Below are 15,280 nucleotides of genomic sequence, written 5' to 3'. Positions count from 1 at the left end.
AAATTATTTTCTGTGGAGACAAAGCTGATTGGATGTAATTCCCTAATAAAGGATGCTGTTAACTTCTGGGCCGACACAGATACCAAACCAAGGAAATAAAGAATTCCAATACTGATAAAACTTCTAACATACACAAAATAACAACATCCCCACTTGCAGCCTTAATCCCAACATGGTGCTGCCTTCAATTAGTCAATTACACTTCTTTAAATGGACACTAGTCACAGTGGGTACAATGGTGTTTTCTGTCATACCAGTTTCAAATTTATGTTGAGCACACTGCCAGCTTTACTAAAGTTACCACATTCCAGACATTTTATAGTATTTTAGGTAATCAATTAAGGCCTCCACATAAGTACAACTATGCGGTAAACATAAATACAAATGAACTCTCACAATAACCTTGTATTTTTCCGATACAGAACCAGTAATTTCATACAGCAGTACCACACATTTTTTCCCAAAGGACACGTCCCTTCTCTAGCTGTAATTACTGTTGGCATGTGGGACACCACCGTACAGCTGCCAGGGTCCCATTTCAGGTCCACAGTTTAAGACACTGCAGGTCACGACCTCTCTCGCAGCACTGTATGGGCCACATTGTGCATCACAAACACACACTGCCATGAGTAACGGGGACCTGTGTTAGGGGTCTGTTATGGAAAAGTGGAGGGTCGTCCATCGCTGCAGACTCTGCAAGCTACCCGTGTCACAGACACACACACGAAGTGGGCAGAGAAGAAGAATAGCTCAATTCTGTTAGAGTACGCCAATTTTCGAAGTGTGGAACAAACCAGCTGTGTTTGCACGACTGTCTGGGATCCTGTGAATGCATGTATGTGTGTGGACAAGTGGATCAGTTGGAGTGAGAGCCACTTGAAGACTGAAGCAGGCCAGTGTTTAATCAAGGACCTGACCAGTGACCTAATTTTTTGAGTTCCAGACATGATAAAGCTGAATGTCTTTGGTTTTAACTCAATCCAATGCCCAGTCTAGACCCAAGTCTCTCAGTCTGCAGGCAAGGCAAGATTTCACAAACAAACACAAATCCAGGGAGGAATGCACTGTTTTATTTCAGGCTGTTTAACAGTCTGAACAAGGGCCAAAATGGGTCACAAGGTTGGGGTTGTGATGATCTCATGTGAGTCCCTGGGGGTAAAAACCACTGGCCTACTGATCACAGCCTCTTTCTTTTGTATTTTAGGAGTACAGTAGTGCATTAAGGATCAACTAAAATTCAAATTAGTCTAAGGGGGGGTTAATGTAGGCCAAACCTGTCAAACTTGTCAAAACAGGATTAAAAAATGGATTGGTTGTTGTTATGTAAATATTCCTTTAACTTGCTCCAACACTTACCAGACAACTCAGTCAATTTAAGGTTTTGAGTTTCATATCTAACCCAATGTAAATGCTAAAACTTGAAATACTGTAACTTTACCCACCTTTAGGGCCCTCTCCTAAATTTGGCACAGAGAACAACAGGTGAATCAACTCTAAAAGTGAGGATTCAATTAAAATGGACGTGTATTTGAATACTGAATGTATGCCGAACTCTAATATGACTATCAAATACTTACAAATTAGTTTCAAATCAGTCGATTTTCTTATGTGTTTTTATTAACAAACTACAGAATATTGATATGACAGATTGTCAAAAGCAGTTCTGAGCGACGCCCCCTCTCCTCTGTCCACTGTGGATTTTGTTGGGCAAACGTGACGAGACACAACAGGTGAACCAAATCTAAAAGTGATCGTTCATTCAAAACTGGTGCGTATTTGTACACTTGATTTATGCCGAACTCAAGTATGACCACTAAAGAATTACAAATTATCTTAAAGTCAGTCTATTCAAGTACGCTTTTGCTTATAAACAACTGAAAATCTGATATGAAAGATTTTTATATGAAGTTCTGAGCGACGCCCCCTCTGCTGCTTCCATGGCAGACCCAAGAGGTGAACCGACACTACAAGTTAAAATTCTGTTGTAACAGGTTAATTTTGCTATACTGGCTGTATGCCGAAGTCAACTATGCACACTAAAGCATAACAATTTTGCTTTAGTATATTTCGTGTCACTAGAAAATGTTGATTTAATGGGATTTGTATATGAAGTTCTGAGCGACGCCCCTTGGTGCTTCCACGGTCATTTTGAATGGGCAAACGTGACTGGACACAACAGGTGGACCAACTCTTAAAGTGATATTTCAGTTAAAATGGGAGTGTAATTTTATACTAAATGTATGCCGAACTCTGGTATGACTATTAAAGACTTACATATCAGCTTCGGTTCCGTCTATTTCTTATAGGTTTTTATCAATAAACTAGGGAGTATTGATTAGACAGATTGTTATATGGAGTTCTGAATGACGCCCTTTCTAAATGAGCCAACCGGCACATTTAGAGTTGGTCTATCCAGCAGTGACTTATCTACAAAACACAAGCAGCTCATCTTGAAAGAAGCTGTGGGTAGTTCATGTTTACCTTGCTCACTGTGACTTTTCCGGAGGGTTTTTTGAAGAAAGAGGTCCTGGCCGTGAAAAAGTACTCTTCGGAGTCCTCCTCCAAGCTACTGTAGCCACTGCTCATCGTGCTATTCCACGTCATTTGCGGAGAAAACCTCTCGACTCAAACTCTGCTGCATCAAAACCCCCGAAACTGAACAGTCGTTAGCTTGAAATTAACTCCGGAGTGCCGAGAGTAAGTAGTGTTAGTCGCTGTTTGCTCTCTATGGGATGACTTCCTCTCAGCTTCGTCCCAATCCCCCGTCCGTCCTTCTTCTCCCGTTTACTCCACCGGCATGGCACCAAACTCATTTAAACATCTCCATTTTTTTGAGTGGAAACGTTTCTGTCGGTTGTTACAAAACGGGAGGTCCTCTAACTACTGACAGCTTTCCACTTTCAGCAGAGATACCGAAGAAAACCCCACAAAAAAACTCCAGTTTCACGACGCCTGTCCCGTTACACTCTACAACGTATGGTTCAACTTCTGTTCCGTGTGTGTGTGTGTGTGTGACAGCCAGACTACAGTAAGGCCCCGCCCACTACGAGCATGAACTGCAGCCAACCAATCGTATGTATGACAGTTAGTGACGCCACGCCCAATGCATCCGACAGCCAATCAGCGCTTTGATGGCCAGTTTGAGTGAATGTTGAAGATCAGAAATTTAAATTAATCATAAATTAATTATGTTTAGTTTTAATTGTCTTGTATATCATATAACTCTTTAACATATATATTTATTTTTTATTTAAATTTTTTTTATATACCTCATTTCTGAATCTTTAAATGTCTTTCTTGTTCTGTAAACTGCACTTTATTTGTATTAATTAATCAATAAAGGTTGAGGGGGAACAAATTTAGTGGATGGGTGGATTTTGTTGTTTTGTCTTATTGATTTAATATTTCTCTCATGTAAATGGAATTTCAGTGAAGTAAACAACTTATACTCAAGCATACTGTTTTGTTTTTTAGTGGCCTATTGAGACCAAGTCAATAATAAAACACAAACTGGGCCACTTTCCAGCCTGTAAATATGGGTCGTCCCTTCATAAAATGTTCCCTGACTCTGCTTTGTCTATTAAACTGCTGAAATATGGAGGACCAAAGCTGCCAAAAATAAAGAAAAATAATTAAAGGGGTCACTGAATAAAGTAATTCAACATTAAATTGACTAAAAATAGTTTTATAAATGTTGGCATTGAATATGTTGTGCAAAAATATCAAAAATAAATTAATAAATGACATTGAATATACTTAAAATATTTTTTTTAATGTAGGCATTAGTTTATAAAATTAAATTACATTTTTCCTCAGCAGAACAAATGTTTGAAATGGTCCCTATACTATAGTGTGACATTGGAAAAAATGGTAAAATATGTATGTTCATGGTTTCACTATGACATGAAATGAACATTTCTGGTTATTTTCGCTTCATTTATACAAACGTACCTATCATTTAGAATAGAGTACTGGTCATTTGTATTCTTGGGGTCTTTATATATCATATCAATATTTCAAATAAATGTCTGTGAGTTTGAGACATGTTTGAGCTGAAGAAGTCCATTTCATCAATATCACAGGGGGTTTGTCAGCAGATTGAGTTTGTCCAGTTATCAGGATAATAGAATCAGATCAGTCCACGATTGCTGACACGTCAACAAATCCACCTTCAGGACAACGAGCTAATAAAGATTTTGAGATAAGGTTGAAAGCTCCAAAGTCCAGCAAGTGGACCTTCATTCAGGATTATTTTGTCAAAATGTCTTTTTTATGAAAGCTTATAAAACTAATAATGATAAACCAGATTTATCTTTTGACATTATGCAAAATGGGGTCAAATCTCAGCATGCTTCCACTGATGCTAAAACACTGAGCGCAGATTTAAAACTTTCAATTTTGGACCATCTGCACGTCCTGCTGACATTTGAGGCTGCTTTCTCCTCACCGCTTGAAAAACACACAAGCGACAAGAATAAAGTCACCCACATTCCTAAAACGAGAGGGTCAAAGGTCAGCTACAGAACCGAGCCGCTCACTGATGAAGACGAAGAGACGAAATATAGAGTCTTACCTCGATCAACAGGCAACAGACGAGCGCTAGCTTTCTGAGCTTTTTCCTCTGCAACATGCTTTTCCTGCGTCTGCCTGCATCAAGTAAACTAAAAATACAGACAACCAAAGGCATTTAAAAGCTGCTGCTGCTGGACTGACGCATTTTGTGTTTAATTGCTAAGGCCAGCGCCGCTCACTGGGTGGAACAACACTCACTTACAGCTGCCTTTCAGACATTTTCAAGGTTTCCAGACGGTCTTAAAGCTGCCGTCTGGTGCTGTGCAATCAGATCAGATGCATCTTTTTGAATATGAATGATTAGCAACAAATTTGCCAATAACTACATTTTAAATACCCACTTTTCCTCTGCAGAAATGCGCCATGACACAAAGACACATATCAAGATAGAAAGCAACAGATGTCAGAGTTAAAACAATGGTGTTGGGATTGTACCTATTTTAAAACCATAACGCCGTAAATCTCTTTATCTGGGATGTCTTTTTGGGATTATACAAATGTTTGCTCGGGAGGCTTCGATTAAAATCCACCCAAACCCAAATGAGAAGTCTCAGCGCATTCTGGTTTGGTTTTACCATGAGGCATAGTTTTGGTGCACAGTCGCAGTTAATCTTTTACAGAAAGAGAAAAAGTAGCTTTTTACTCGGAGCGATAAAGTTTATTATTGTCTCTGAACCAATGCAGGTTTGGAAGGATGACACCAGTATTTTCAGAATAAAGCTGGTGATACTGAATATGTTGTGAAAACACGACAGATATTTCAATCTGACAGCTTTACTGCAACATTTAGAGTTTCAGCCAGAGTTTTGTCGGGGCGGATCGGGCTGTTTATCAAACACCACAAACAACTCTCCGTTTGAGATTATAATGTTTTAGTCAAACGTGTGGTTCTCGGTCAGACACTTCAGTCCATACTGGGATATTTGTACAACTTTTACTGGATTGTCATAAAGGTTTGTAGAGATTTTCATGGTGCTCAGAGGATCAGTCAGTCAGATCTCCATGATCTTTGGTGATCCACTCATTTGTTTAATCCAGCACCATCATGTGGTCAAATTTTAATTTAACCAATACTTTTGTTTTTGACCAAATATCTGCAAAACTGATGAAAGTCTCATCACCTTCAGCTGGATTTGTTGTTCAGAGCTAATTGGCTAAATGCTGCCATGCTAACAAGCTAAACCAAAGATGGTTTTGGATTGTTGGTTGGACAAATGAAGCATTTTTAAGGCTTAAGGAAATTGTGATAAACAATCACTAGTGACAGCCCCAAAACACTCAAATTAAAAGTTTTGTGTGCTGACCTTTACTGTTGTGTGTTGTATTAAGGGCAGTATCAATATGTGTATCAGTCTAATGATCTCATCACAGCCTAAATCCAAGCTCAAAATGAAGGACTGATTGTTCAAAAGCATCCCTTGTCCATCATTTTGTTGGTCTAGTTATCTTTTTACTCACATTATTAATAACGAAACCAGCGACTGACACACTGGAGCTATTTCTTCAGCCTACTACTGTACAGTGCTGTCGTCACCGCCAAGAAAGTACAGTATGTTCAGCAGCGGCCCGCTGAGTTTATGTGGTTGTTAAATGGATCAGAGTTTGACTCTTGTTTTCAGCGGGTGGTCGCTCATATCGCCCCTTCACGGGCCGACAACTGCGAGCGATTACCGAGAACAGAGACAATTATAAGTGAGTGCAGTGCACCTTCTGTTTTCAGCTACTTACAGGACCCTGTTTCCTAAAGATCTTTAACATCATGTGTCCGTATAACAGCCCACCCAGCCAAAAGATTAAAAAAAATGATCAGCAAAGTAGGTTCAGCTGCAGGGTGAAATCTCTGCTACATCTGCAGTAAATCAACCCGAACCCACACACACATATGCAGAAGTACTGGGAACAGCTAGAGCACAAGCTGGGAGATTTTTAGACAGACAGGCTCTAATTTAAAACCAGTGGGGTTTAGAAAAGGGACCGAAAATAAATGTGGCACATCTGGGGCAGCCAAACCACCATCATGTCCTTTAAAATACTGCAGAGATCATCCAAAACACACACACAGCACACAGATAAGCAAAGCCACCATATCGCCTCTGAGCTGAGTGTGCAGACGGAGGGCAAAAACAGAACAGACCGAAAAAAGATATTTAAAAATATGTATAAGCACATTTACATCGATGCTTTTTGCATGTTTAGACTTTTAATTTTACCCAAATCAGAAATGTTTTGCCTTCTTGAAACTTTTCTGCCTTTTTTTTACAGTTTAAAAGTAAAGATATCGTGTTCAAAGCTAATTTTGGTGAAAGTGAAAGCCACCCGTACGGAAAGTCGTAAAGCATCTGATATTAAATGTACATAGACGTAAAAGTTAATTGTACATATATTCATGTGTGTGCGTGCTGAATACTCTGGGTCGACGTGCTATCAGATCAGATCTGTTTGTTTCTGGTGATCATACTTTTATTCTGCACCTTTCTAAAATATCTGTAGATATATTATTCTAAAAAAAAAGACTTCCCTACATAAACCTGCATCAATATGAGCTTTACATTCCTAACATTAACCTCCACCACGAGAACACACACTCCGTCCAGCAGGACTCACACACACACACACACACACACACACACACACACACGAGGTATTTCACTCTCACAGTCTCGACATTCAGAAGACTACGATTTCTTCACCCGACTGGACGGAGAGTGACAGCCGCAGCACACACACACATTCAGAGAGCTGTGTGTGTGTGTGTGTGTGTGTGTGTGTGTGTGTGACCGGTGTTAATCTGCTGTCCAGTCAATTTGGCCCCGAGCCAGTCTGGTTAAACATTACTGACATTCCAGTGAAGGCAGCTCCTGACCAACATGCAGACACTTCACTGTAACTCTGTGGCCGTTAACATGAGGGCACACAGCGGACGACGAGAAGATTAAATCCTTCCCACGACACCAAAATCGGTTTGTAGTTATCAGAAAATAATACCTCATTGCGCGAATTTCAGTTAAATTTTAAATATAGAATGACGTGTTTTCTTCCTGGAATGTGTGAAAAGAAACACAATTTTTAGATTTTAAAAACGGTGCCGTCAAGACAAAAGTTTCTTTATGGCCAACCTATTAAAACGCAGCCATTTAACAACCTCATTCTGGCCTTTTGTCTGCTCTATACACAATAATTTTATTTTTATTAAGTAGTAAATGTTGTTTTCTGAGTTTCACAGCTGAGACGAGGAAAAACTATCCAAACCTATGATCTATAAGCATGGATGCAGAGATTAGTGGTGCTGAGGGGGCTACAGCAACCCCGATACTGAGGCTATAACATATGCCGAATTTACAAGAAGGCCTTAATAATTAAGAATTTGTGAGAAAAAGCACTTCAAGTTTCTCCTGACTCACCAACTCACTAAATTGAGGGATTATTCAAGGGAGTCTGGGGAACTTCAGGAATTTCTATCCCTCTTTTGATCATTTTGACCTATAATACGTTTGTTTTGCCTCTGCTGTGGTGCCAAATGTGGACATACATCCTCAAAAACAGCAAAAAAGAAAAAACAGAACAAAGAAGAAACATGTACAAAGAAACACTGCACAATAAACTATGTAAATATAAAATCACAAAGAATGTTCTGTTAGCCTGTATCCTCCCATCCCTGACCCGGGTTATCATATTCTAAAAGACTTTAATTTTCACACTCTTCTTTACGTGAGTGTATGCTTGATGTCACGTTAAGTTGACGCCACCGAGACACTTCGTTCTAAACGCTAAAACAGCAACTATAATGAAGACTTAAGACGAGTAAAGTGAGGGAGTCGAGAGGAATGAATGAGATATATGATGATGCAGAAGGACGGAGAGGTTGCGGTGGAGGAAATGTGGTCTGGAGGTTTGCTGAGATGATCTGCAGCTCTGCGGACGTAGTTATATAGTTATACATTACATACATTCCAGAGCGAAGGCAAGGCTTCACAGATAAAGACAGAAACAAATGGTCTAAAGATGACTTATCTTTAAATATCCTGCGTTTAGACAGTACGTGCACCCTTATTTTCTCTGTTATTTGTTTGAAAACTGTTCATTCACTTGGTTAAATGTCCAAAACGGGCTTTTCCTTTGAGTCCCTGCAAAATTCACTATGCAGTCGAGACAAAACACAAGGATTACTGCGACTCGGATAAAGATTAAAGATCCCTCGTTAAAATAATGATGTCTTCTTGTCTCACAACTCCCTGAATTATTCTGGGTAAATCACTAAACACAGATGATTCGTGTCTTGGAGTTTGTGCAACGTTTCACAACTTAATTCCAACTAATTTAAAGAGAAATAAACACTTGGCAAGTATTAAATTAGTTTGAGTTCAGTGGAAGGGTTTTAGTCTCCTGTGATGTCTTTTTTTTCCTCGCTGACAAGAACGAGTCCTGTGATTGTGGGAAACACTGAAGGTCTGTTTAAACATTAATCCAGTTTCAAAAGCAGGATCAGACTCAAACAGACTACAGCTGATGAGACAGTACGGTGATAAAGCCACATAAAAAAGCATCAAATCCAGGTTTAAAGATGAATTAAATCTTAATCTTAGCATCAAAATGTCTTTTAAACTTTATGGTAATGTTGTTATTTTCATATTCAGCCAACAGTAAGTTAACTAGGCCGTTACACTTCCTTGTAATTAAATGTTAATCAGAAATAACAGGTAAGAAACGTCGACGTCTTCCAGCTGCATGAGTACTGTGGCTAATCCTGACCTATGGATGCTTTGTTGGGTTAGTGGGAGAGGTCGGGTGGATAGTTGAAGGGTTGGCAGAGCTGAAAGGTCAAACTTTGAGGAATGTGTCACTTTTCAGAGAAACCTAAAACGACAGCGGCAGAATGAGAGACGGAGGAGAGGAATTTCCCCCTCAGGCTGCCTCAGCTGAGTGACCTCACTCGGTGCAGATGCTGTTACCTTGGGCAGGTAAGTGTGCGAGACTTTGTTGAGGTCTGTGGACAGGTGTGTGTTTGTACGCGGGGTGTGTGTGTCTCTTTACTCTGCAGGAGGGTGTGTGTGTGTGTGTGTGTGTGTGTGTGTCTGGTCTCTGATTGAAAGGCAGGAGGAGCAGAGATGGTGGTGGGAGTGTTTTAAAACGACTTTAAACGTGAGAACCAACAGTGAGTGTTTCTTTTTTCACAGCCACTCAATTATCTTCTCTTGATGTGGTATTTCCCCTGAAAGTCTTGATCTAATGACAGGAAAGTGCTTCACAAATAAAGAGTTTGTGGTTTCTTTGTATTGTACTGCCTTTTTTTTTTTTTTTTTACACTTTTGGCATAAAATTAGACATTTTGGGGATGACATGCGCAAATATATAGAGGACTGATGCTGCCAAAATCATTGATAATTAACTAAATATATGGCTAAATGACCACTATCCATGAAGAAACAATGGAGATATAAATATGTTACATTTTAATGGACTTTTGATGAGAAGTCAGGAAAACTAACAGCTGAGAAACGTACATGTTTTAAGACTTCAGGACATTTTTTCAGCTGCAAATATTAGCCAATAAATGGGTATTCTGAAGAAGATATTGGGATGTTTTCCATTTGTGTTTTTGTAAACAAAAACGTACAGTTTTGACAAGCAGTCAGGACAAATTTGCAGCAGTAAATAGCGCATTTTCAACAAGACAGTGGGACAATTTTCAGACGTGTTCGTTCGTGGCATCAAAACTGGACACTTTTGATGAGAAGTCAGGGAGATTTGATTTCAAGGAGGCATCAGGACAATTTTCCAGCCATATATGTTGCAACAGAACTGGACGTTTTGGACGAGAAGTCAGGACAATTGGCTCTTTTTCTCACCCAGATAAAATGTTTTTTGTGCCTGTACCCAACCACAACAAAAACAGAACATTGTCATAACATTTAAGAGAAAAAACTGAGCATAAGGAAACATAAAGTTGGTGACTGTGTTTCAGATGCGTAATGATGACCAATTGGTGAATCATGGCTCCTTTTAAAGCAATGACAGGAAGCTCTCTGGAGATACTCAGAATGGAAACGTACAGGGGAGAATAAAGCCGAAGCCTGAAGGTGTAAAACATCACGCACACACCTTAAAAAATGCTAAGCAGAAGCAGATCCACTGCTGCAGGATATCGAAACAGGAAACAGCTCTGTGGGGCCTAGATAGTCCGGTAACACCTGCGAGGAGTGTGTGCCTCCTTTGTTTCACTGCGACAGGTTTTAAATATCCAACCTGAGCTCCACTTTGCCTCAGGGACTTTGAAACCGATCCACAAATTGCATGAAAGCCGTCGGGTGAGCTGTATTTTCACACAAAGTTCGTGTGTGCAGGTATTTGCAGTATATGTGTATGATGCAGGCACCGATATACATTATTTTGTGTGCATTTGTGTGTGTGCACGGTGTCCAAACATCCTGTGTGTCGCCTGCAGGCCCAGTTTTTCATCCTGACAGTCAAAACAGAGAGTGTGTGGTGATCAAAGAGAGAAGGAATGCCGTCAGAGGATCACACACAGCCTCGCTGTATCGCATAATCACAGGCGGACGGCGAGAGGAGGGATGCAGGCTACAACTGAAACAGACCTGCAGGGTCACACTGCAGCTGGGGAGCAGAGTTACACTGGTATTACTGGTTGGAGTGGGAGTGGCAGCCTGAAAGGAGCCATGAGGTGATGGACAGCTGTCAGAAACAGACGACAGACTAGCTTAAATAAAAAATGTTCTGGAAAAATTCAGAAGGGTTGGCAAGGTGTTCGGTCAAAGAGCACCTGCACCGTGATGTTGTGCGGTCAGTTGATTTCCTGACTTAACTTAGCGAAGGCTCATTCTCAATTTGTTTAGAGGCTCTGCAAAACTATCAATCCTCAGATGCATTTTGTGTTCAGCACTAATTAATAAATGTTAGCATGCTAACACACTTAACCCACGTTGGCATTATTAATGTGAGTATGTTAGCATTTAGCCTTTATTACAGCCTCACAGAGCTGCTAGCGTTGTTTCAGACTCTTGTTCTGTTGTTAACTGTCTCCACATTCATGCTAATAATTAATGTCTCATGTGCTTTTGGTTATTATAATCATAACTGGTTTTGCATGACTGCAGTGAGGCTTGCAGAGAATAGTTTTAGTTGCTCTCTCTATAAAGAGGGTCTTCGAGATGAACACTACACCAGTGTGGGCTTGTAAACTGTACGATCCTGCTGATACTGTAGCTGTCTTAGACAAACAATGAAGCGAGATCATCTGCGCTCGTATCAGGCCCCTGCCTGCACGTTTCAGTCTGGAGGAAATGTGTATAGAAAGGTTGGATTTAGAGAAGAGGATGTTAGGATTCAGATCACCCTCAGGGCAGCCAAACGACTAAATCCACTCCTGGCGCAGGTTAAACACGGCTCACCTCGGTGAGGCCACATTTTAAGGCCGACATGAATGTTTATACGCTGCTCAAAGGTCACGTTACGGCCCGACGGGAGCTTTGCGAGCCCGAGGTCGACGGGAGGAAATTGGCCTTTCATAGAAAAATAATATTTTTAGGCTGAATGCTGAATTGAATTACTCAAAATCTAACAGGATAAGAGGAAGCAGCTGGTCTGAGCTCGCACAGTGTATAGGAACTGTTCTCCAGCAGCAGCACAATAACACACACACACACACACACATGCACACAGAGTTTAATTCAATTCAGGGAGATTTATTGGCGTGATAAGCTTTTCTTACCCTGCCAACACAATCTCCCTCCTCCTCCTCCTCCCTCAGTCTCTCCTTCCTCCACAGAAGTCAGCTTTCAAACAATAATCTTGAATCAAACTTTATAGACAAACAAATGGAAAACAGAAACACAAGGTCTCATTTTAACTTTGGGATTATTGTGAGTTTAACAATCAAAACAAGACGTGCTTCTGTTTTCTTTGTCTCGTTTCAATCTGAGGACTGTCAACCGACATCTGTGTGTGTGTGTGTGTGTGTGTGTGTGTGTTTTATTCTGCTGACAGTGAAGTCTGTGTGTCGCTGCTCCAAAACGCCTGCATGAATGGTGACTGTGTGTCATTTACAGCGAGCCGTTCGGTATCTGAGGCTGAGATTGTGCGCCGGGATAAGGACAGGATCCGAGATAAGAGCCAACAGACACACACCGAACAGCATCACACACACGCGCACAGACACACACATTCACACACACACTCACACACAGAGAGGATTCTGCTGTAGCGTCCCACCCTGATACAGATCTGTGTTTTCCTTTTGAACCTCCCACAAGCGAAGCAGAAAAAAACCAAATCCTTGAACTTGATTCTCCAGAGTTCAGTTTACCTCCTGATAAACTGATCCTGACTCCTGCACTCCTGCACCACTCAGAGCGCTCGTGCCCCCATGTTGAAAAAAAATGTGCCTCTGACAGGATAAAGTTCCCTCGGTGACCTAAATCCTGAAAAACTAGCCGACCTCTAAGAACCTTTTGAGTCCATGTTTGCTATTTAAGTTGATTCTGCAGGATTCAGGTTGTGTAACTACTGGAAGATATTTGCATCTGATTTCTGTCTCAACTCTCCAACACGAGACCTCTCACAGGTAAACACTGCAGACAGTTACTCAAAATGTCACCTGTCAGTGGTGGAAATACCAGTTCAGTGCGAGTCAAGTGTTCAAACACGATAAATGACGCCTTCTCTGACCTATTTGCATCCACCTGAGCACAGATGGAAACAGTTCCGCAGGTTTGTGGCCACATTTATTAAAATATTAATGCAATTGTGTTTGGAAACCGACACCTGTCATTCACCTTTATTCATGTTTCTGTTCTCACATCACATCACGACACAAACAGAAACCAAAACATTGATTTTATCATCATCTTTATCCTCTTGTTATTCTTCCTCTCTTTGCACAAGATGGACAATAAAATACAGGATATGACAAACTGAGTTTAAACATTATTTAATTTCTGGATTATTCTCATCAAAATAATTCAAAATCATCAAAAAAATGTTGTTTGGGAAAGATCCTGTTCTCATCCTAATATTAAAAAAGTCAACAGAGATTTGAAGCACAAGACAGGAAGTGTTTCTCTGCCAACATTTAATCAAAATGTCCTTTAAACTCTTTAATCTAATTTGTTGACAAAAAATAGCAAAGCTAATACACAAAGTTTTCAGGACAGAGTTGGTTTGTCACAGCTAAAATCTCATTTTTATTCTCGTGGGTATTCTGCAAAAGAAAAATGTATTTCAGCATCATATTGGTAGTTTTTGTCTGTAAATGTATGAATTTACACGTTTTTTTTCCATTCTTCCATCAACTCTGTGATTTGTTTGTTAATCTCTTAGCTAAAATGTTCCACATATACTATTGTAACAGTGTGTTTGGCTACAGTGAGACCTCAAAATATGTGATCGCAGGGAAATGTTTGGGAGGTTTAGTCTGCTGAGGCAGAAAGAAATGTTTGTCAAAACCCCAAAGAGAAGAGGAACGATAAACAATATCAATCAATTTGGCATTTTAAAGTGGACAGAGAACAGTTTCACAACTCTTCTTTGCCTAAAAGTAGTGATTTCTCTATGAGGTTCTGTCCAAAAGGAAAGATGAACTGTACGTTTCTGATATTTGGCTGATTATTATCTACATTTTTGGGTATTACCCTTTTTTTAAAGTGCCCTGATTAACAGTTAATGGACAAAAAAATACAGATTTGGTTTAATAACCTGTGAACGACGACTGTAACACAACAAGAGTCAATTAGAGTCCCGACAGAGGCGACCTGGGGCTCAGCTGGCGAGCTATAAAACGCGTTAGCCGCGCCGTTATCCATGTTGGGACGTGTTAGGAGCCAAAAAAATGAAGGAAATCAATGGGACTCGTCTGCTGCTGGGTCTCTAATCCGTCGGCTGGTGTCCTGTTTCTGCAACAGGCAGCTGATGATGGGGGAGCTTTGTCTGTCAGAGCTGCATCTGACCGAGCAGCTAATCCTTCACAATCCACAAAGATTACAGTGTTATTGTGGCTGCTATAATTCATCTGTGTGTTTCTGCCTCTGCCGTCTTTGAGGCCTCTTTGTCTCTGCGAGTCCGTCCGAACAATAACGTGATAGTACGTCAAATAAAAGCCTGAATATTCACAATAAAACAGGTCCTGAACTGTGTGTTCGCTCATCAAATGAATGTTTTCTGCATCTCGGGGGTTCAAGGTTCATGTCTGCCTGGGAAAAGCTGTAACAGATTTACTTTAAACAAAAAAAAACACAATAATACAAAGCTCACAGACTTCATTGTTTCAAATTTATGTCCGTCTGTTTGTGGTTTTCTGATGTTTATCCTTGCTGTTCATGCAGAAACTTGTAAACTGCGCTCCTGTTTGCAGTCCGTCTGTGTTTGACATGTGTTTTTATGATCTTCGCTTCTGTTTTTCTGCCCACATTTGTTTCTAATGCTCACGAACAATACACAAGCAGTTCAGAAGGAACTTAATCCTCTTGAACGCTCTTTTCTCTTTCAGTGGTTTCACATATTTGGTGTATTTTGGTCTCTGCTGGCTCCAAAACTCCACTGAAGTCATTAAGAATTTAAATGCAAAACTCTGTAGTTTCTGGCCCAAAATATATTGTCTATTCTAACAATTGTGAGCATAATTACCTCCACCAAGGATGTTGTGTTTTTCGCCTACGCCCGTTTGTTGGTTTGTTGGTTTATCACCAGGATTACACAA

At 40.3% G+C, this 15,280-nt stretch overlaps 1 protein-coding gene and 1 long non-coding RNA gene across 5 annotated transcripts in view; both read right to left on the bottom strand.

The window, feature by feature from the left end:
- LOC119032204 (ras association domain-containing protein 3-like) overlaps nucleotides 1-3,008 on the bottom strand; it is a 32,376-nt gene extending 29,368 nt beyond the window's left edge. The window contains exon 1 of the mRNA XM_037121134.1: nucleotides 2,482-3,008. Coding sequence (XP_036977029.1) covers nucleotides 2,482-2,604 — 123 coding nt within the window. The 5' untranslated portion in view covers nucleotides 2,605-3,008. The remainder of the gene's footprint in view (nucleotides 1-2,481) is intronic.
- LOC119032215 overlaps nucleotides 1-15,280 on the bottom strand; it is a 1,052,400-nt gene that overhangs the window by 168,055 nt on the left and 869,065 nt on the right. The window lies entirely within an intron of this gene.

The sequence above is a fragment of the Acanthopagrus latus genome, chromosome 14 (assembly GCF_904848185.1).
Source record: "Acanthopagrus latus isolate v.2019 chromosome 14, fAcaLat1.1, whole genome shotgun sequence".
NCBI lineage: Eukaryota > Metazoa > Chordata > Actinopteri > Spariformes > Sparidae > Acanthopagrus > Acanthopagrus latus.
This window is presented reverse-complemented; position numbering and strand designations above follow the sequence as displayed.